The sequence below is a fragment of the Agelaius tricolor genome, unplaced genomic scaffold (genome assembly GCF_023055355.1).
Source record: "Agelaius tricolor isolate 1412-34295 unplaced genomic scaffold, bAgeTri1.0.p SCAF_1, whole genome shotgun sequence".
NCBI lineage: Eukaryota > Metazoa > Chordata > Aves > Passeriformes > Icteridae > Agelaius > Agelaius tricolor.
This window is the reverse complement of record NW_027269261.1, coordinates 21,168,878-21,193,267: the sequence shown is the minus strand read 5'-3', so window position 1 is coordinate 21,193,267 and position 24,390 is coordinate 21,168,878. Positions and strand designations below refer to the sequence as shown.

General features: G+C 35.7%; 1 protein-coding gene across 9 annotated transcripts in view; it reads right to left on the bottom strand.

Annotated features, from left to right (window-relative positions):
- Positions 1 to 24,390, bottom strand: part of USH2A (usherin) — a 373,983-nt gene that overhangs the window by 228,088 nt on the left and 121,505 nt on the right. For all 9 annotated transcript variants that reach the window (XM_071426043.1, XM_071426058.1, XM_071426050.1 and 6 more), the window contains 6 exons: positions 16,967 to 17,097; positions 11,068 to 11,194; positions 10,586 to 10,687; positions 9,093 to 9,281; positions 8,449 to 8,579; positions 2,253 to 2,526 (listed from right to left, as the gene is read on the bottom strand). In XM_071426043.1, coding sequence (XP_071282144.1) covers positions 2,253 to 2,526; positions 8,449 to 8,579; positions 9,093 to 9,281; positions 10,586 to 10,687; positions 11,068 to 11,194; positions 16,967 to 17,097 — 954 coding nt within the window. The remainder of the gene's footprint in view (positions 1 to 2,252; positions 2,527 to 8,448; positions 8,580 to 9,092; positions 9,282 to 10,585; positions 10,688 to 11,067; positions 11,195 to 16,966; positions 17,098 to 24,390) is intronic.

Sequence of the window (24,390 nt, the reverse complement as noted above, 5' to 3'; positions counted from 1 at the left end):
AGTAACCAAACTGAAGACTTCAATTCATTTAAGAATTAACTCTGTGAATTAAAAATCCCCCGCTCACAGATCAGGGCTTTTCCTTAGCTCTGTGAAAGCTAAAGTATTTATATCTTATTTATATCTTATGTGCTTTTATTGACTTTATCATTGAAAGATGACAGTTCAGAGTAGTATTTGTCCTTAGCCACCTGAACTGAGAATCTAATGTCTATACACAGTTTATGCAAAAAGGGGTAATGAAGGTGGACATCCATTTTGAATCATCCTCTAAAACACCTTGTCTCTCCACCATACAGAGAATTTGGCCTAACTGCTCCTTAAAATGAATATATCCTAATTTAATTTCAACTCCTAGTCCACAGTGACTGGCTCAGTTTCTTAGTCTGTCACAGAAGAAAGAATTAGTCCCAGACCACCCAGGCATCCTAATCATAAGATAAAACGAAGTTGTTTGATTTGCAGTGAGATGCATTCTCTACAATCTATTTAATACATCATTTTTAGTATCATTTAGCTACCTTTATCACTATTTGAAGACTCCTCACTGACATCAGCAAAGCAATACTGTCTATTCTCAAGTAGCTGCAGAATAAGTAAAGATAGTACAAATTTTCACAAACATTCCTGCCAGGTAGCTTCCTTTTGAACCTCCCAGGATGGCATGTGATGGGTCATGCAAAGGCTCACAGACTCCAGCTAAAATTCCTTGAAGTTGTAACTCGCATAGAGATGAGGCAGGAGGAGAATAATATTTATCACTTATTTGATGTGGGCAAAACAACATTCCTTTATTGAAAAATTAACTATCAAGCAGCCATAGATGGAGAAAACCTTCTCTAAATATTTATTAAATGGAAAAGTCTCTATATTCTATCATCTTACCACTACATCACTGTAGTCCTAAACAAAAGTATGTTTTAAGCTATAATATCTAATCTTGCTCACCTGAACCTACATTTAGGAGCACATAAGATAATAACCATCTTCAGACACTCTAAATATAAATTCACAGCTACCATCTTATTTTATGGCATGCTGAGGAGGTTTGGTGGGAAAGAAATATTTATTGATGTGCCTTGATATGCACTTCAGACATTCACTTAATATGTAATTTCCCTAGATTCTTTGTTCACATATCTCTTTGCTGTAGGAGCTGTGAATGCATCCACTCACGAGGCTACACCATCTGCTACAAGGCAACACTGACAGGGTATGACTGGCCAGCTCTTTTGGGCCATAAATATTATGCACAAAGAACCTGAAAGAAGATTATATTATATGTGATACCTAGAGTTGGAAGAGCACCTAAAAATATATTCCTGGACTATTCTGTAGCCATGAAATTAAAAGGCTCCAATACAGCTCACTTGAATGTGCACATTCAATGTGAGCTCATGCGTTCGAAGACACTTAGTGGATTCCCCACTAATCACTTACTGACTGATACACATTTGTCCACAGTAGCTGAAAAATACCCCATGACTGATGAACAGTTTCACAAGTAATGAAAAAAGACACCCAAACAGAGCCAGTTTAGTAGACACTTTTTGCCTAGGCTTCCTACAGTAGATCCTTTTGTGGAGGCCATTAGTATCAGAATGCAATTAACGCTTCCCTCTTTTCCCTACAAATTTGACCTGTTCCAGTATAGAAGAGTCACAGTGATGGCTAAATATATGATCATCTTCCTTCCTTCTGATAATGAGGAAAACATCATGGCAATTGTAGCCAAAATCCAGTTTTGTTCAGGTGTTAATACTTGCTTATTTTTTGGATAATAATTAGTATTGCCCAAAAAAGACTAAGAAACTCTGAGCTGCTTTTCCATGGGACTGCATCCAGATTCATTACAGTGATTTAAGCTATGTTTACTGTCTCCCACTGGTTTTGTATTCCAGATCTGCAAGTGACACAAATTGATCAGGTAAAACAGATTTCTGTGAACTGGCATTCTCAGATGAAGATCTGAGATCATCTGGTTGGGCCTCTCACTTCACCATTTCCTACACTCCAAGGTCCTCTCTCATCAGTCAGATTGCTTCAGGTATCACTGGAAGAATTTTTATAGCCTCACAAAAAGATCAGGTCTAAGTAAAGCTAGATGGGTAGGGATAACTAGTAGAGTCAAAAGGGGTGGGAGGAAAAATTCATGTTACACATCCATGAATTTAGACTATCAGCAGCAGAATGTCCACCTGGTGCATGACACCAGTTTTTGAAAACGCATGTTCTTCTTGGTGTCATCTTACCTTGTTCTAACCCCAGTTCTCTATAAAAACTATGAATCTCAGGTGGGATTCCTCCTACATAGACAGGTGAGTTTACTTTCAGCTGCTGAACACGGGGTTCAAGTGCCTGCTCTCTCAGCTCATTCATAGTGGCAGAAATCACAGAGCCCTCCTTGCTCACGGTGACTTCATTCCACTTTCCATCACAGTAAGACAGTCCCAGCCAGAGATCCACTTGGGTAAAGACAATGCCAGTTCTTAAGAATATGTTTAATATTCCACTTTTCAGCTCAATCTATACATTTTAAAACAGAAAAAAAAAAAACATTTTGAAGGAGACATCAAATACACAACAATGAAAGAAAGCTATTTTAAAAAACATTAAGGGAGTTCTGAATAAGATGCAAAAAAGGAATTTTTTACCTTCGGGTTAATACTGTTTACATACAACATGCTAAATACAGTGCATCAGTTAATTCAGAATGTAGGAAAATAGATTTTGATTTTTTTGACAACTGACTTTGGCAGTAATGTATCTAAAAAGAAAAGACAATGAACAAGACTGTTTAGCTTTTTTTGAGAATAAGAAAACAGTACTTTATCTATCGATTCATTTTTCAGAGGAATGTAACAAGATAATAAGGAAATGAAATGTCAGACCTGATTAAGGTCTTTTTAATTGGCTGGTGAACTCAATTTCAAATTTTTCCAGCAGACATTGATTCTTACACTCATACATTTCATCCTTATTCTTCTAAATCTTGTAAGAAAATAATTGGTTTTGTATGTGCTCTTTGAGATTAATGTGCCAATTCTCTAATAGAAATACATTTTACTTAAATTTTTCACTGCAGAAGTTTCCAAACGCTTTTCTGCAAGACTCTTTATCCTAACTGACTCAAACACAAGTAGGCTGAGATTGTAAATTGGCACATACAGAACACTAAACACTTTGGGGATGAATTGGAGGTTGAAAAATATGAATACTTCACAAAAAGACATTTCTGCTTCTATGCAGAAACCTTATTAAGTGAAAGAAAAAATGCAGATTTAATATAAATCCTTATCTCTATTATTGACAAACTGACATATTTAGTTTACTGATAATATTAATATTACAGTGTTTGCAATTGGATCATATTTCCTCAACAGGAAGTACAGCAAACACCCCAACTGATCAAAGAACTCTGTGCTTGAACACTATGGGGAATGTGGGTCCTACTTCCCATTGCACACTGACTTCTTGCCCCTGAAACAGACAGATTTCCTTTATTTGTTTCTTTGGGACCACAACTTATCCTATTTCCATAAGTTCAGACACATTTACAGCTAAGGACTCCACAATACAGGTGAAGGGCTGATAATGGCACCAATGCTGATGAGAACAGCTGGAAAAGGCAGCCCATTGGACAAGTCTCTGCTTTTCTTCACTGGTGAGAATTAATATGGAGCACACTGTGCTGGTGTGAAGAAAGCATTCCAGAGGCATTAGCACAGCAGCATGCCAGCAAACCTGCCAGACCTGGGAGCCAGAGAGAGGGCATAGTCCTTGACCCAGGGTCACTACTCAGCACAACCCTCCTCCAATTTACTCATCTTGGCATAGTTTTAAAGCAGGCAGTGAATGATGCTTATGTTTTTTGTGTTGACCTGGACTGACATTTTAAATGCCTGAGTGCAGCTAAAGATAGGGGACCACTGCACAGTTTTAACTCTTCTGCATGGTGGAAATAGAAAAAAACCCTAAGTCCTGCATAGATCTGAGCACAGGTACTGAGTACAGGTTTATAAAAGCAACAGATAAATAGTTTGCTTTACACAGAATTCTGGGACCACTTTCAAAAAGTTATTTTTAATCATTATGATTTTTAATCTGTCCTTGGAAAATATATTATAACCTGAAACCAAAAATGCATGAAGATCATATTATTCTGCCAGGTACCTCAGCAGCCACCTCTCAACAGAACCAGATCTTTTATCACAGCTCTAAACCTAAGCAAGTTTCACTTTACTTGTTAAAAGCATGCTTGCTTTTCAGAAATTGGGTTACAGAATTTCATTAGTGCTCTTCTCTATGCACACAATTCTCATTTTCATCTACCTAAGCATGTAAGGTTGGAACTAGGAAAGCCAAAGCTTAGCCTGAATCTGGAAGATAAGAACAGCAAGAAAGATTATTCCACAGTCCCACTAGCACATTGTGGTATATCTCTGAGACTGATACAGGGACCAACTCTGATTAATAATGTTATTAATGACCTGGGGAGTAGGATGGGGTATAATCCCAGCAAGTCTGCAGCTGGTAGCAAAGGGAGCTGCCATCGGTATCCTAGACATATAAATCAGCTTTGAAGAACAGTACTGAGTGAGGTGGATCACAAACTGAACACTGGCCACCAATGCACCCTCAAAATAATAAGGACAAACTAGCATTGGGCTAGGTTAGAAAAAAGGTGGGCAGGGCTTCCAAGGAGATGATTCTTCCCCTCCAGTAACCATGTGTAAGAACACATCTGGACCACTGTATCCAGTTGTGGACACTTTGGTAAATGAAAGATACTGCAGCACACGAGAGTGAATCCAGTGGAGGGACACCAAGCTGGTCAGTGGTTGGAGTACCTTGCACACGAGCTGAAGCTGAAAGGACAAGGTTTATCCAGTCTAAGAGCAAGTGGGAAGAGAACTTAACTGTTCCTCTGCCTTATGAAAGGATACAGAGAAGACAGGCCCAAGACTTTTCTCAGAGGCTCATTGTGAAAGGATGAGAGGCAAAAGACAAGTTTTAACAAGAAACAATAAGAGATCAGGGCAGGCTTCTTCGGGTGTTTTTACTTTTTTTCCTATAATGAGGATGGTCAAAGATTGTAGAATTTGGAAAGCTGTGGACTGTCCTCCTGTAGAGAGATGTACACTACTCAAACAGAAAATGCCTGGAGGAACCTTATCAAACATAAGTTGGTCCTGCTTTTAGCAGACATTTGGAATAAATTACTCCAAAAGGCCCTTTCAACTGTGGTTCTGTATTGCACTTCTCTGCAGGAGCCAGTCCCTGCCTTACTCAATCTGCTTATAAACATGATTTTGAAGATGAAAGGAATATCCAGACATAGCTCTGAGAAACAAAACGGGTACAATAGGGGCTGCATTAGAGGCTGAATGACACTTTGCTAAAACTGCCATACAAAACAGTCTCAACCAATGTAGAACTAGAAGAGTGGTCATGGCTTTTGCTCCTTTGAATTGCAAAGTCTTCCTGAGATTCAGAAATATCAGCAGAGACAAGCAATGGACTTCAAAAACCTTATCAAGGACAGGCAGTCTTTGAGTCCTTGAAAGAAAAAGTACATGGCACTTCTGCTGATATGCAGCCAATCACTCCAGTTCAAAATCTAGCTCAGTTCAGACCTGCCAGCCAGAGAGCAGAGGCCCAAACACAGACCCCTCAATAGCCTTCTCAGTCAGTCACTCTAATGGAAAGGAAATGAGAATGTTTTCCTGACACCTAACAGAGAGAAATTACTGCTAACCAACAGGAATATCAACCTCACTCTCATGTGAGTATCAGTCATTTCTTTGCTAGATTTTCCAATTTGAGTTCTCAAAATTTCACGTTCCTCCTTAGCTCCATCACAGGTAACACTTTCATCTTGCACACTTGTTATTTTACTTCATGCAGCTATTGAAAAGTGCAACTCTTTGGAAAAAGTTCTTGCAAGACTTTTTTCTTAGTTGCAGCTTTGCAGAACCAAATCATCAGTGACAATGTCTCAGGAGCCAGTTACTGGTATTACATAGAAATCTGACAGTGCTTTTGTTGCTGGTGAAGCGGTCAGCATCAAAAATCAGTCATGCAAACTTTATCAGCAGTTGCAAAATCTTTTTGTCAAATAAACTCATGAGGAATCATATGCCAGAGTGAGAGCTAGTGATTCATACTAGTACAGCTGGTCACAGTTAGCTTGTAATTATTATGCCTGGATCCAAAGATAATCAGATTGACCTCACTGGCTTGAGTTAATTCTCAGGGCATGGAAGTCATGGAAGAAGTGACCTTTATGCACAGCACCTTTCCAAGACACCATTTTGTTCTTGGGCAGAAGAGGAGAAAGAGTCTTTGGCTGTTTGGTAGCAGTCCAGCTGTGTGTGTAGCTGCAGTCATTCCCAAACTATAAAGCTAATAAGAGAGCTGTGACCTATGCAAAGGGAAGGGTCAGGGAATACCTGGCACTCAGGCTAAGTGGTATAGCTCATAATCTGTTTTGCTGTGCAAGTGTCTCCTGACCAAAGCTCCTAACAAAGACATCGTAGTTCATGCGCAACAAGCTACACCCCTCATTTTCACTTTCTATTAACCTCCTCTTGTGAGATCAAGTGTACAGAGAAGCCTTCTGTCATCATTATCTATGAGCAAAACACAAAGCTGAGAGACTTGGAAAAGCATGCATATACTCATCCTCTCTAAAATTCCTCATCTTAAGGCTATGGAGATGTTGAAGTCACGATTAAATTTAGATAAAAGAAATTTACTTGACTTAGGACAAATGCTAAGAAAATGATCCAATTTTCAGAGCTAAAAATACTGTAAATATAAAACTGCCAAAACTCTGGACGTTTGAAAAGAAAAGGAAATTGTTTTGTCTAACTACTTTGTGCTTTTGATTCCGCTTTTAATTTATTAAGTCCCCTGTTTCCTTTGTAGTCAGAGTCTATTTTCTCATATTTCACAGAGCAAGCGAGAGGGAACAAGACTCACCTACTACCAGAACCTTCAGAAGAACCCTGTGAATACTCTTCACATAAATAGTGCCCCTGTGCTGTGAATTACACACATACAACCCTTTTTTAGGGTGGGACAGTAGCATACATGTAACATCTTATGCTATTGGCACATGATCCTGGCCATTACTTCAAGGCAAAATTAAAGTAATAACTGTAATTAGCAAGACTTGCTATAGGTAGTCATGATAATTTTTTAACTAAGGCTGCTTTAAAAAGAAGAAGCAATAGGTTCTAGCAGAATTCAAAACCCAGGAAAAAATTATCTGCTGGAAAAGCCAGTAGTATAAAAAGTAAATATGGAGTAAGTTATAATTGACCTGAAAAGGAGGAAAATATATTTATATGGTTTAGGTCAGAAGTTTAAAAGAGAAGGCCCATTAGACATAATGCCACACAATAAAACAGGTTGTGACATGACAGCCATTAGCAAAACAGCTGCATAATAAGAAATAAATAAATAAATTAAATTCAATAAAAGTGCAGAAAGAGCAGATTGGGTCATAAAGAATAACAATGCTCTCAAAAATTTCTAAAAATAAATTACTGCTTCTTGGAACAACTGAAAAAATGTATTTTTTTTCCATGTCATCCTCTGTAATACCTACTAGTTGGTGCAAGTATATTTGACCCACTAAGCAGTGGTAACCACAGTCTAATTATACTCAAAATCCTTGGGAAAGAAAAGTATGAAAATCCAGAGTCACATAGCTAATAAAAGAATTTGAAAAATTAAACCAAACATATTAAAACTTAAACAACATATTGGAAATGATAGAAGCACAAATAATTCTGAGCATGAACAGTTTTATTTCACAGACACCAAAAAGAAGGTTCATAGGCACTACCTCACAAATTTGCCTGATACAGGATTTGTGAAACTTCCTCTACAGTGTGGGAAAATGGTGACAAAGATGAGATGGAATTAAGCTGGAACTAACTAATTTCTGCCTGTTTCAAGTCTAAAGGAACAAAAAAATATGGATTATAAAAATAAACATATATCTTAAAGAGAAAGTTTTATGAGGAGACCAGACAATTTCTATCACGGCCATTTTGATTTATAATTTAATTAATTTTGTTTTAGTATGAGCACTAGGAAAATAGGTAAACTTTATGCTTTCCAAGAAATTAAGTGAAAGCTTTTAATACATGTATTTTATTCTCTTTACTGATCACTTCTAATCCAGTTAAGACAATAATTCTGCTTTTCATACATTGATATCTTTCTTATTTATGACATAAGTTACAACAGTAACTTAACACTTAGCATCCCTTAAAGAATTTTGGCTCCATTATAGTGTGCTGTGCAAAGCATTTCAAAACTAGTAAGACATGAAAATAACTTATGGTTTGGAATTTCTTTCATTGCTAGTTTTGCTTTTGTGGAGAAAACTTACAGGTCATGTTTGAATAGAGTTAATCGTATTTTTGAACTTACTGCAAGATAATCTGGGCCATCTTTATTGTAAACAAACAAAAGCAACCCATTCAGTTGATCTGTTCTGAATTTGAATGAGATCTCAAATTCCAGTCCACCACTGAAAACACCCGAATGCAGCTCCAGGAACCCTTGAAAGAAGATGAATGCATAAATAAGTTTATCAAATAAGTAAATTGGTTCAAGAAATCAAAAGTAAAAATCTAGGTGCTACTTTATACTCTGGCAGGAAGAACTCAGGCTTCAAAATTACAGTTCACAACTTTATCATTTAGCTTTGAGGACAGTTATCAATAATGTACTGCAAGAAACCAAACCAGTAAAGTATCCTAAATTTTTTTTACCTGGCTTTTTTCTGCTTTTTTTTTTGTTGTTGTTGATAGGCATCTTTATGTCCCTACAAAAGTTAAAATTCACCTTTCAGACACACATCCAATCTGCATAGAGTTACAGCAGCACCATCTGCAATTCCTCTTACATTCAGCACCTTCTGTCAGCCAAGAGACACAATTTTAAACCAACAGAAATAATGCTATATAGCTAAAGCTGCCTTGAAAAGAAGATCACTGCAACACTTTTGACACAACGACCTTCTCAATTACCTCAATAACAAATTTGGATAGAGCAATAGCACAGCAAACTACCTCTGCCAAGAAAATGTGCTCCTTTTGAGAGTCCAATGGGGCATCCTTCCCAAACATGGTAGACATTGTTTTGTTCTTCAGCGTCCTGCCAGTTCAAAGATTCCCAGTTCTCATAGGGAGTATGCACCTTTTTCAAAAATATGTCACTGAGACAGCCCACAAATCCTTTTTGGACTATTCTCTTCATCCCTGCAAAAAGGAAATTATTTTTTTAAGTCAAACACCTGCAACTAAACATAGGAATTAATTTATATGTTTTCTACGTGCTGTCCCTATCATATAAGTCCATGTGTGCATAGAAAACCAGCCATCAATCAGATCATAAAGCTGGCCTCCAAGCTAAATCCAGATTTCTGAATGGGTCTAATCACTAAAGACAGCACCTATTGCTGCGTAGCTGAAAAATACCAAACTTTTTGAGATTTTTGCGTACAGCTACTTTCAGATCAACAACATAAATCTAGTCTATGAAAATCCAAAAAAGCTTTCTTTAAACAAAACAAGAATTCTGAAGAAAGGCACGTATGTGCTGAGTAGGAAGCAATAGGTGAGCCAGAGAAATACAGGTTTAGAAGCTTAATCGGGAAGTTTTTCCTTCCTTTCTTGTCTAAAACAAAAACCCAAAATCAACTACACGTAGCTGCTATCCCTTCTTTATTACTGGGGGCAAAAATTCACATCTGTTTTTATAGGTGCCCTACTCTTAAATGGTATTGATATTCAGTCTCATTTTGAATATATAGCTGGGGTTTTTGAGAGAAGCATCCTGGATTACTTTGTGAACCAATGCTTTGGAAGAACAGATGTATGTATTTCTGGTTTTAGTGCAGTGAAATAAAGAAGGAAAGAGGAAGTTGAACTCCAGTGTACCCCACATCAAGTCAACTAGATTTCATGTCAGAGGCGGAAACACAAACTTAATAAAGAATCTGACTTTCAGATTAATATGAAAAAAAACAGAATTCTGGATACGAATTCACTGAAAACAGCTGCTTGTATACTTAGATAGAAAGTCACCTCTGCCATTTGATGGCAGTTTACACATTTGGCATATATACTAAATTTATGTATGAAAACTTATGCTTATTGATTGTTTGAGAAGCCAGATATGATCCAGCTCCTCATAAATTCTATATCTGTAAAATACAGGTATATTCATACACCTCTGAGATCAATGCAACAACTTCTGAAGGATACAAACTCACACGAAAAAGGCCAGCATGTTGTACCCCTGCATCAAACTGGGATATAAAACCATGTGCTTAAGCTAATACAAACAATTCAAATTGGTATTTTGGAATGAATTTGTGAAACTGTATGTAAAACATACCCATAAGTTTCACACTCATACCAGTTCTGTGTACAAAATCCACTAAAATGTACACAGACCCCCAAAAGTGCTTTAATGCTGATGAAATCAACTATATAGAGATTTCAGTCTATCCCAAAAGATAAAATTTTAGAAACTGTACAAACTTATTTATCATACTTACCTTCATCCTTTCTTACAATAGTATACCCCTGTGGAAGTCCTCCCACAAAAACTCCCGTGCTCTCTCCAATAATGGTACTGCCACTAGTTGCTAGGGAAGAACCTGAACAAAATAATTTATTATTCAAATATTCAATGCTTTCAACAGATTTTCAAGTCAATAAAAAAATATTGGTATATTATAAAGAGGCTAATGTGACAAAATAGTCTAAGAGTTTCATAATACATACCCAGGAATGTTTACAGCTCTATTTAACAACAGGAGATCAACACAATTATAAATTCACAAGCACAAAAAGACTTAGTACTGAATTATCAAAGACTCACAGTGGAGAGATCCCTCAGATGAACAGTCAAACCAGTAATGACAAAACAGTCAGAAAACTGAGTGAATTTTTTTTCTGTATGAGTGAATATAGGTAGTGAAAAAGCAAGTGAACAATATCCGTAGTAATACCAAAGTTATTTAAATGAATTGATTACCTGTGTACTGCCCATCCACTGTGATGTTTCCCAGAGCTTGAATTCTTGTAGCAATTAGTTGGTGCCAACTGTTATCGTTATACACTTTTCCACCATCATTAGTTGGAGTGACTGCTACTGCAGATCCCTTTTTATTATAATAGAAGAATCTGATTTAGAATATTTTGAAGGCAATATTTAGAATAATATTTTACTCATTTATGACAATTTATAGCATATTACATCTAAAAATAAAGACAGCAGTCCTATGTTTAACTTCCTTTGGACTGCTGAATGATGTTTAGGACTTATTTAACCTTCTAAATTTAAACACTAAATTTAACCTTCTCAAATAATAAATAAAGGATCAAGCATCCATTTCAGTGTCTATTAAAAATAGAAAATCCTGTGTAGTGCCCCCGATAAAGACAAGGATGAGGCACAAATTATTGAGGGTCATGTCACTCAGATTTTATATGTTTTATACCTTTTTTTTTAATTATGTCTCTATTTAACTACTTCAAGGATTGCTGTGGCTGTGAAGTTTGATGGCCATGGTTCAATGTGTCATCCATGGAGAGCAGCTGCATATCAGGATTGTTAATTGCAGCACCTGTCCACATGAAGGGATCCAAAAGAGGGGTGCATGTGTAGCACAGTAGATGCACTTTCTCTCTATGTTAACCTGGTATCAAAAGCACTGAAATCTCTAGATGAGAAGGTACCATCCATTTTAGGGGGTAAAAGCTCATACCAAGAGATTCAGGAAAATAAAACAAAGCAAAAACACCCTCAAAACAAAATCTCAAACAAAAGACCCCAACCAATTATCAAACCAAACTAAACAAAAAAAGCCCCAAAAGGTAGTTATTGAGGTTGCTTTTATGGTACAAGGGATGCTTGTAAAAATGGATTTAGATTTAAGGAGAATTTTTACTGATTTTAATAAACAAATAAAAATACAACACAAAGGGGAGAATTTAAGGACATCTATTACATATACAGAGAAATCTTTTCTGAATTGCTGAGTAAGGGGAGTGTAATATATGCAGTTACCAAACTAAAGCTCAAGAATGCAAAGAACCAAACAAAATATCACATAAATTAATATAATGATATAATAAAAATAGAATGAATATATTTAAAGAATTTTCTTCATATTTATATCCAAACAATCATCTAACTTGTTAATAATTCCTATAAGATTGCCTTAGGACTTTATATCATTCTTAAACTATCTGGGAACTCAGCGTTATTCTGCTGAATTCACAAAAGAGAATTGTCTTGTACAGCAGGCAACAACTGATAGAAAAATGTTTCTTTATATAGGTACTGTGCTACAATCTCAACCACTGGAGTTACTTTATGCCTTCAAAAAACAATTTCCAAAAAGTACATAAATGAAAAATTTGGTTCCTTATAATTTGGGGGCCCAGTTTATAACTTTGCAGCAGCAAGCCAGACAGTTCAACAATTTTTTTTCCAGATCTTCTAGTATTACTTTTGGTCCAAGGATCTTAGAATTACACACATGGAGAAAAGCTGTTGATAGAAACAACCACCTATTTCGATTAATACTAAAACCCTCTTACTAAAATTTAGTATTCTGTCTTAAGTGATGTTCATCCATTAGAAATTGCATTTTGGCACACAGACTTATGAACCCAGAACGCATTCAACATTTAGCATTGGGGACTGTTACTGTGTGTCCTATACATGAAAATATATATGCGATATGCACATCTGTACACAGCTAAAGAAAAAATTATTTCCTGTGAATATTTACAGCATGTTTCCAGCTCCATTCAGCCAACATCTTGGTACTGAGGAGGTTTGGAGAGCAGTCCCTCTGCCCCATAATAAGAATACAAAGCTATATATCCTTACACACTAATGGCACTTTTTCATATACTATTTTTTATTGTCTTCTCTCCTATTTCAACATTTTAATATTTTACAAACACACACATTTCATTATCGTAGTTTAATAATTAAAACCAGAACTGGTGTCATGCCCAATTAATGTGCCCTGGTAGCATGCCCATTAGTTTTTCCATTAGTGAATTCAACAATACTAATGGGATTACTAGCATGGGATGCTAATTGGGCGTGACATAAGAAACTGGCTTACTTCTTAGCATACCCTTGCTAATGATGAAATTAATGAGCATTTTATTAAATGCTGTCTCATCAAAGTGTACTTAGTTAGCGTTAAAATTGGTACAAACGATGCTGCATTCTAAAGATCAGGTGCCTGAATAAGTGGTTCTTCATATTATGTTTGGCAACATTCTAGAGTATGAACAGTTTTATACATCAGAAACCACATTTATTTGTAACCAATTCAATCTGGGACCACACAAGCACACGTGCTAACCTGTACTTAATTTTGGAGGGAAGGAATGTAGAAGACAAAAAAAATGTTCAGGGTTCAGCATGTCCTGCACTGGAGAGGCCTTTTTACACTTTTTCCATAACTACCAGAGTCATTCTGGGATCACATTCAAACAGCCTGCTGTAAGATCGCTTGTCATGGATTTTGGAAATCACATATTTTGAAATCTGCATTATTTTGCTATGCCATACAATAAGTCTTAATGTTTGGTTGCTGTCAGTAATAACTGAGTAAATATAAATGATTCTGTCATACTGATGTTTACATTGAAAATCATCACAAATATGAATCTTCAGAGATACTGTCTCAGGTGCCAAAGTCTGAATGCAACAACACCTGTCCCAATCAAGTTCTTTCAATGCTTGAACTCCTACTACTAAGAATGTGAACAAGTACTGATGTTTTGCCAGTGCCAAGGAGGAAGATCTAGTTGGGACACATAGCCAGGTATTGTCTATCTTCCTTCCTTTTATTTTGTGGAATAAAAACCTCACCCTCAGAGTGTGCCTAATACTTTGGCCTCTCCATGACAAGAACAACAAACAAGGCAACGCACACAAGGAAAGTATTTAGTGTTCCTCCTTTTTGCTGTAAAATTTAGTAAATGAATCATCTTCTAAAATGGAAGAGCTAGATAAGCTAGATACAATTCCCTCCACCCTGTGAGAAGAATCTCAGTCTATCCTCAGGCTGTCCTAATCACTTAGGAAAAAAGGTGCTCCATGTTGGGCTTATATTTCCACTGATTTCACTTGGTATAAGATGTTTAGTGCTTCCCTGGGAAAAAAAGAAATTACCTGTAGCCACTGAAAGAAAACCATAAATTTAGCTGGAGTTGATTGTATAATTTAGGTGTAGATGTACAGACATCACAATAAGAAGAAAAATCCACAGACAGCTGAAGCTTTACAGAGACTCTGAGTTCAGAGGAAGCTCTATAGAAAAATTTGATTGTTCCAAAAAGACTAAGGAAAATATCTGTTTGCAAAAAAACCTTGTGCTTCCTGGATCATGGATAGCAACCCACAAAGAATGGCAGTAAAACAGTTAAGAAGGAAAAAAGAGCAGTTGCACAGCACAAAAGGGAGACAAAAAGGAACAGTCAGACAACAGCCAGATGAATGGTGGTGTACATGGAGCTCAGAGAAGTATGAATGGACACGAAGAAAAGGATTTGAAATTAACACTTAGCGAAGGAAGAAGCGAGGCTGCTGAAGGCTCCCCACCAGGAGGACTTGGCAGGACCATCCCCAGAGCAGACACAACAAAGAGAGAACGCGCGGCTGATCACGAGCGAAGATACGGCCAAGCATCCCGAAAGGGACTGAGGGTACAAATAATTAACCTGCCACAGGTCACAGCTGGAAGGGAGCACAGAATATTACACCACACTGCTGCAGATAAAAAGCTGCAGAGACACAATTGTCATCAAAAAGAGTGTTGGCAATTTCTCAGAGAAGAGCATAAAGGAAGGGCCATAAATGTTTACTGTATATGTCATGACTATAATTAAAGACAAGAATGCCTATAACCTGGCTAAGACACCATTTGATGTCAATAAGAAGTAATTAAAGCATTTGCACACTAATGCAGACTGTGATGCACAAATGAAAGATGAAGAAATGCTTCTACAGTACAGGATATCTGACACTGTAGGAAAGGAATAGCAAATCATGGCTACAGAAAAAAAGAAACAAACTATGACAAAAACAAAGAAACAAATGTAATGACAGTAAGGTAGCACAGCATATTAGGGATACAGAAGACTGAAATTTTTTGATAACTGAGTTTTCAGAGGTAAAAGAAAAGGTTTCCACACAAAACACTTTGATGTAGGCCACTGTACCCTACTTTTGAACATGAGAATGTACAGGAATCTCTTCCACATTATTAATGAGAAATTAGAAAGTATTAGCTTTCAAGGAAGTAAATCAACTATTAAGACCTACACTGCTCCTGGATGCCTTGAATGACAGCTTTTTTTTTTTTTTTTTCTCTAAACAGCAATTGAAGCACTGAAGCAGCACCATAGGCTATTTCATAAGAGGAAACTATTGAAGTGATGAGCCTAAAAATCAGCATGGAAGAGTTGCCTGATTCAAATGAAATAAAAAGATAAAGAAAGATACATTCATAAAGAAGTAATCTGTTAAAATTCAAGACAGTACCTGTTGAAAATATTACATGAACTGAGAAGCTCTAAGGACTGAATATAAGACCTGCTGGGGATTTTGCAGTTAAGAGACAGGTGAAAAGGGGGAAAAATTAAAGCCCCAATGCAGCCACTCTTCCATCTCTCCCCCTTCCCATTCCCCCGATACTGTGGATCCAAACAAATAAAATATCTTCTAGGGAATGATTTAAACAACTTGACATAAAGCTACTTTAAAAGAAGCAAATCTGAAAGAAGGACTAGGAATACTATTTGAAGCATTAAAACGTCAATTGAAAGATAGCCACTCCAATTAACCATCAAACAACAACAGAAAAATCTAAATAAACCTCAAAAGACCTTCCAAAAGAAATAACTTTCCTTTCAGTTTAAAGAAGGCATAGGTGTAAGAGAGCAAAAATAGAACTAGTGTCTATTAAAATGTTTATGAGGACAATATTAACAACATTAAGCTGGGGCCCAAATCTGAAGTACACAATAAGATAAAGCCTGCTTGTAAATGCTGCAGAATTAGTAGAAGTGTGTATCTTGGGCTTAGAAGCAGATTTAACATTTTCTAGCATTGGGATCATATACAAGCCTGCTTCTGTGCAGCACCTTGCTTCTTCTATAGGTGTTCCAAAGCTGAAGGGGGTTTTCACTACTGCACAACACCTCCACATGGTCACAGAGTGACTGTGGCAGAGCTCAGGAGGCAAAGGTTAAGACTAGGTGAGAAAAATCTGATAATTATTTACAGTTTCTTGCATATTTATGAAATATAAGTGAGGCCATAATGTTTTTTAATTCCATAAGGAGATCCAGTTTTGGGGTGCCCAGAAAACACAAAATACCCAAACAGAAATGCAAGGGATTGTGGCCTTACTTTTTATTTTGTTGCTACTTCTCTCATTTATATTTTTGCATAATGGTGTCATGCTGATCTCTATAGGGGAACAGTCTCAAGACGAGAGGCTTAAAAATAATTGACTAACATTATATAAACTTACTAACTAATTCAAAACTTAGTTCTGCGCAACTTTGAAATCTTGTTCGTTTAAGCTGTAGTGGTGTTTAGTGGCACTGACAAAAGACTTCACACATAAAAATGCAGAAAAACCCATCTTATATTGTGGCATACCCCACAAAAAATCAGCAAAGATTTAGTATTTCAGTTTTTCTCCCCTCAAAATCTCTAGTTACCTATGGGTTCTGAGAAGCAAGTTAGCTTGTATCAATTAAATTTAAAAAACAAACAAACAAAAACCAACCCAAAAACAAAACAAAACAAAAAATCCCCAAGGATAAGCATGTAAAAAGTACAAAGGTAAATGATATAAGCTACTTTTATAGGATCCTGTCTTTTGTTGTACCTGTGGATCAAAAAGAAAGTAAGGACGCCCACTCTTCAGCTGCAGTGCAATGTACTCCTCCTGGTTGCCAGGTGATGCAGAGAAAAAAATCAAACCATCAGGCTCCTGGGTTCTAAATTTCACTTTAATACCTGGTTAGAAAAAAGCAAATAGATGGTTAATGCCAAAAGTGGTTCTTGTAAGTTACAACAAAATTTACAAATAAAATATAATTTTAAAAACAGCAGCAACATTACAAAGCAAAATCATGGAAGTTCTGTTCACCTAAAACCCTTGCTACACATTGCAGGAGAAATTTTACTAATCCAGACTGAGGCAGCGCTTGAGAGAAATTTTTGTGAGACCTTATCATCTCTAAAAAAAAGATATGCAATTGTGACTAATGTTGTTTAGTAACTTCTTTCTTAGGAAAACATAATTCAGATATTAGCATACTATTTTAAAAGTTGATGTGGATTTTCATTTGTCACTTAACATTTCTGTAGGAAAAACAGAAATGAGGTTTCTGCATGCAAGGATTTGAACGAAGAATAGTAGGGTTTTGGTTCCAAAAGATATATGTATGTGTTTACATGTAAATTTTACATATATTATTTTATAAACATCATATCTAAGTGCACAAAGAACACATAGAAAAGAAAATAGTTTTCCAACAAAAATTGGAAATATCCAAAGGAGTAATGGATGAACTATGCTTCATTAAGGGCTTTCCAGATCATTATCAATAGTCCTCCATTTAGTTTCTGATAAAATCCCTGAGTGTGTGGTAGAGCCATGCTCTTCCTGAACCAATTTTTTGCAAAGGGAAATGAAAAGGCAGTAATAGCAACACCCACCTATTCTATACACTTCCATGACATTTCTATATAAGATGCTTTACAGAACAAGGTAAGTAACTGGGTTTTACCCAACTTTACCAAACTATCCAGTATTTTCCTTATTTTATGACAGGGAGAAAACAATAAATTACTAAAGATTTTATTGCAGACAGCACCTATATTAAAAAAAAATAAAACTCATAATTCTGACACGCATTCATATTAGATTATGCTTGTACCTGAAAGGAATATCCTTTGGCCTCTCTACCTAATTGCATCCAATGTTTTCATGTAAATAACATGATGCAGTCACAGACACAAAGCAATGAGAATCAGTCCTGCTATTGAAACACCTGCAAAATGCAGTTGCACACAAGTAGCTCCTGCACATGAAAAAACTCAGCCAACAGTGTCTCTAGTTAAAGAAAAGCACAGCTTTGCCTGGCTCAGAAATGAGCTCTTGCAATACTGTGAGCTTCCAGGTACTTCCAGCTGCAGGATCTGCTGGAGAGGCTGAGACTGATGGCCTCTAATCCCAGCAATGGGGAGCACAGTTAATTTAACAAGCTGACAGTATTTTTATGAAGCTGCCAAAAGACATTTCTGAAGACCAGAGGTTCCCTCCTCACACCTGATGCAGAAGGACTAACACAAACAAAATAATTTAGTTTCTGCAAAAACAACACACATTGTTTTATAGAATGGTGGTATATTGTACATATACATTCTTGTGTTACTGATATTGTGTTATTTATAGTATTGTGTTATATTGTACATATACATTCTTGTGTTATATATTGTACACATACATTCTTGTAATATTGTGTTAGAAAATATAAATTAAATGGCACGAAGCAGCAAAATTGCAGTAATTACAGAAGTTTTCAACTGTCATGCAGAAGCCTTCTTTTTCTTTGGATATTGAAGAATCCTGCTTGTAGAGAGGCTACAGCTTTATAGAAATTATTGATGAGTCAGGAGCCATTATTTTCTTCTAAATTAATTTGCCACCTATTAAAGAATTAAGAAAAGGACTTCATCCCTTTAAGCTCAAGAGTCCTTGGAATTTCTCATGAGATAAGGAAGTTCAATATTAATAATTTCTCATGTTTCTAGAAGTGACTACAAGAGAGAAACCAAATAGTAAGAAAACTTCTGCCCCACAGACAATATTTTCACTGCACGATAAAAAACTTGTGAAATTAATATTTTTCACAAGAACACAGTAATTAATGCTGGACCTCCAGGTCAACACAAAGCATACCCAGAAGCCCATTCAGACTTGTAGCAACTACATGCATGCCATTTTTCTCTTTCAGCAGCACAGAACACTGGAAATGGATTTACTTCATTTGGACAGAGAAATCTTTCCTTCCAACATCTGAGAAGTTTCACAGAACTTGAAAAACACATTGTATTACCAAATAAATTTTCTTTTTTTTTTTCATACCTAGGGGGAGAGTGAGACATTTTTCAAGTTTCTCAAAGACTCGTGTCTATTATTTCAAAATGCATGTCTAAAATCTTAATTTCAATGTTAAATATAACATATAAATAGAAACATAAATAAAGTGGTGACATTACGATTACTTCTGTAATTTGTCATATACAGAAACTGCATCTCAGCCACACTACTCATGCTACTAAATCTTGGATGGAAAACATGACCATCTGTGGGGCATAGTAGGAAGGTACTTTTAACCAACTGAAACTTGAACTGCAACTCAAGAATTCACCTAACATGCTTGCTTGTGTGACACAAATCATTGTTCCACAAGAACTTATCATTTCTGGGATAAAAACCAACAGGAAATTCTACTACAAATTAAACATTTATGTATGTCATTCAAATAAATTCTTCCATTCCATTTCAAATTATAGTTGCAATTGGAGAAGCTGTCAGAATTCCTTTAATTATAAATAAAGAAACTTATTTAATTTCCGTAATTGAATTTCTTTAATTATAATGGCATTGTACAAAAAATAATACAAGCATTATATATAGTGAACATAAAAGATGAAAAGAAGACTACAGAGTAATAAAAAGGACAAGTAAAATAAATTAGTAATTATTAGCATTAGTGTTTTCAAATATCCCAAATTGTATTAGGGCAGACTAACCTTCTGTCAGGATCTACATACTTTCAATTTATGCAGCAGTAGATTGGGACTGGAATTCTGTCCTAGTTTCAAAGATGGCACACCCAGGTTAGAATGGGAATGAGACTGTGAAACATGACCAATGCAGGCATTTTCAAAGGCATCCAAATGAGATGCAACATCAGCACATTACCCTGCAAGGGACACAGCTCTGAGAGTCCCTTTAAGGAACAGGCTGACATTACAAGTAAAATTATATAATATTACTCTAATTTTTGATGTGCCAGAACACAAAAATTTCTTTTTTTGTCCAATAAAGAAAATGTATATGGTGGGATTTTTCTTCCCCCTTTTTGCTTCCCTTATGCAAGTTTAGCAAGGCTCAGAATTTCAGCAGCATTTCACATTCAGACTACCTGGATTCAGATTCTTCTAGCACATTTCAGTATGATTTACAAGACCAGCACAAAAGTATTTAAGAGGCAGAAATGTGCTCTTGAGATGCTGACTGCATTTCTGGCAAGTTTACAGAGCACATGGGATTATTTTGAGTTTAGAAGAAGCAGTTGGCAGTCAGCAGGAAAATAATAAATTAGAACAGCTCCTAGATTAGCATAACATATACTAATAATTTATAATTATTACAGCAATAAAATTCATTTCTGACTAATGCAAAAACCCTTTTTTCTTGCAAAATAAAAAGTTTAAAATAGGTTTCATTTGACCAAGAAATCATTCACCCAGAATATAAGGGTAACAACTTGCTGTAACATATCTTTCCAAATGAACTGAACTGAGTTTAGTTTTCCTTAAAAAAAAAGGTTTTTAAAAAGTCAAAAACATTTCAAAATAGAAAAACATTTAGAGTCCTCAAAAACTGTGTTTTGACTTTTTGGTGAAGAGTAGAGGGGAGAATGTAGGCAGGGAGGAAAGACAATTGAAATCATCTTCTGCAAAACCACTTGAGAGATTTCAGCAAAGTAACTTACTTAAAAATTAATCTTGTCCCAACCATTCAGCAAAAAATACCTGTAAAGTACCTTTCTCTAAAACTAGATATTCAGAGTTGAAAATAGCTAAAAAGTAGAAGTTATTATAGTAATTAAATACAAAGAAATTATCTACAAAAGTCTCAAGACCCTTCACCAAAACTTACATATAACCACATGAACAACTCTATTCAAAAGTACTAAGAATAGTCAAATAAATAGATTTCCAACCTTGTCAGTGATCAGCAAGACTAGTTTTAGCTTAATTTTCATAAATACATCAAATCCCAACCCATATGAGCAAGATAGATAATAGCAGGAATAATACCTCAGCATATTATGGATAATTTCCTTGCAAACTTAGGAAGAAAATAAATGGAAAAGAGCATACATTACAATTGGAAAAATAAAAAGGAAGAAATCTGCCAAATACCTTGAAAATCAAAAAGCAATTTCAAAAATGAGTTTTGCATAATCTATGAAGCACATCCATTTCCAGGGAATTTTTCTCAAAATTGTACAATTGTAGGAACATAATTTGCATTTCCATTTTACTTATATTGTTATAGGAAATGGTTTCAATAATTATATAATTGCACATTCTAATGAACAGAAAATTGTTGGCAAAGAAAGTGATCACTTTATGCTCACTGAGAGCCTTATTTGTGCATAATGACAGCGAAAATGAATAGAAATTGTATATAAAATTTAGGCTCTCAGTAGTCCCTTCAGGATGACAAACCTTAAGTGTTTATTTACTATTAAGACTGTATACAAATGCTCTTGCCTAATCAAAATACATTTTTCCATAGAAATTATGAACCAAAATTTGCTTTTAACTGGGAAGGGGAGAGATGGAGAGTAAAAAATCTCAGTTGCTATGCACCTCAATAGCATTTTGTTGCTATTCTCTTTCTCTGTGAGAGTGATACCTTATGTCATCACAATAGCTAAAAGAGACAATTATTTTTTTATGTATAAAAAACCACACCTGTAAGGAAAAAAATTAGAAGGAAGACTTAACAAAAACTGATCAGTTTTCAAAGCAGTTTCACTTAATAGATAGTGGAATTGGAAGAAAAGAAGAAACTCAGAAGAGACTTCCCTGGACATACTTATGAAGATCCTCTGCTGAATACAAGGACTTCTCCACACTTTGTGTTGGCCTATAGCTTCCTGGATTTTATTGAGAGAAGAAGACAGAAGGTCTTCTTCCCAAAGCTGTGCAAGACCTGTTGCTGTTTTTCATACAGGATCAGGCTTCATTTTTTACTGTTACCTAATGTGTCCAAAAAACGTTTTCAAAGCACATCATCACTAACATTACACTAAGTTAGTCATTCCATTGATGAAGTAAATCCACTTCATTTTTAAGCTGCTTTAGTTTTTTATTAGAAATATAAAATTATATTTAAAACCCACATACATATGTAGATATCATATGTACACACATGTATATATTTGTATAAACTCACATACATAAAGTTCCTAAACTTTTTCCCAAACTGTAACTGGACCCCCTTGTCTTTTTTGATCACAGTGAAACCAAGAGAATCTAAAAATCCATGGTTTCTAAATTAGACTGTACAAAAGCCCTGTATTTGAAAAAGTCTAACTTTATTCAGAATGACTCAACATGAAGAATTTTTTTTAGGTATTCTTAATACATCAAACTGCCAAAAAGCTAAATCAAACTAAAATGTTGAGCAAGCATAAACACAGAGTATGGTGAGTGAATGAAAGGAGAAAACATGCAACACTCTTTGTGGAAACCAATTGTCAAGCAAAACTCCAAATCCTCTTGAAAAGATCTGAGTGTTTCTTTTACACTAAAATGACTAATTTGATACCTGTTTTTTCTTATTTTGCTTGCTACCCCATTATACCCACTACTGGTAAAACAAACAGGACATTTTAGCTTTAATCTTCTTACTACATAACCCAAATAACTTCAGTCATGTTTGCATTAATGCTGCATTAATCATGTTGTTGCGTATTAATGAGTTTTCGGGCTATGCTAATTACTGTCATAGATTCTGCAGCAGCCCATTAAATATACAAATTACAGAATTAAAGAGCCAGAGCTCTTCATGATTAATCTTTAAATGGAGAAAAACTAATGATGTCTGTACAAAGTTTCCCTCCACTTTTGGCTGACTGAGCCCAATGAACAATCAATTAGATTATTTGAAGAATAAGAATACTGTTCATACTAAGATATGTTATGCTGTTATTCTATGCAGAAGATACACATTTGTAAGTCTCCATCAAATGCATTTCTGTAACATATTCCAGGCTTTAAGGTCTCCCAAAGTGTTGCATGGGGAAAAAACTTATGGATACTCCAATTCATTACTCCATGCTCATAGGAATTTGCTGGTTCCATATGAATACAGTAAATCAATCTTCTCCTTTTAGCAAGGACACAAGTCCTGCTACTCCCCAGTAGAAAAGATTTACAGCAAACCTTGGTGAAAAGAAAGCCAAGATAAGTTTAAAGCCATTTGATAAGATTTGATGTATTAGTAGCACTTTATCCCCTCACTAACAGAGTGATGCTTTGTCAGGAATAGTGCAATACCTAGTGGTTAAATCAAGAGATTCAGAATTAGGAGACCTTGGGTCTGTACTCAGCCAATGACTGGGGCATGTCACCTGAGAGCCATCATTTAAAACACCTTCCTTCCATATTCCTCCTTCCTGAAGAACAGTGGCCAATATAGCTTGTGTAAGGTTCTATAATGCTTGAAAAATTCATTACTGTTTTGTCCTCCACATCCTAACACACAGATAAAATCAGCAAAATGCCCGCATGTATTCAGAAAAGTTACCTAGAGACTAGGCATTTACTGACATTTGAGAGACACTAATACTTCCAAAAGAGGGGATTAGTTCAGCTTCCTCCAAACACTGCACACTATGCAGAACATCACAAGACTTCCGGAAAGAGCAAATTCTCAATCTGTAGTAATATTATGCTGCACATCAGTAGGTGCAGTTCAGAATTAACTGGCTTTTCCAGGACTGTTCTATCACTTTTTTATACCATGAAAAAATAAATAAACTCTACTTTATACATTAAAGGATTTATATTTATACAAAGTAATTCTTTAAGAAAAAACAAATCTGCTCAGGGCAAGATTGATCATGGTATGAGAATATTTTCATATGAATTGAAAAAGACTGGTTTACTAGAATTAGTGAACAAGGAAGAGGATGTAATACAAACATTTGAGATTGCTTAGGGAAGGCAGTTAGGGAGCAGAGAAGCTGTCCAACATACACTCAACACATAAACAAGACCATTTAAGGGAAGTAAAAAGAGCACTTAAGGGAAGTAAAAAGAAAATTTAAAGAAAACGTGGCTTTTCACAGGTACTTTACAACTTTCTCAGTGAAAATAGAAACATAATTCAGACAACTTTAGATAACATATTGGCACATGTTATCTAAGAATTTGGCAAGACTCGAAAGCAACTGCTTAGTCTGCCTACCTGGATTTATCTAAACAAAAAAA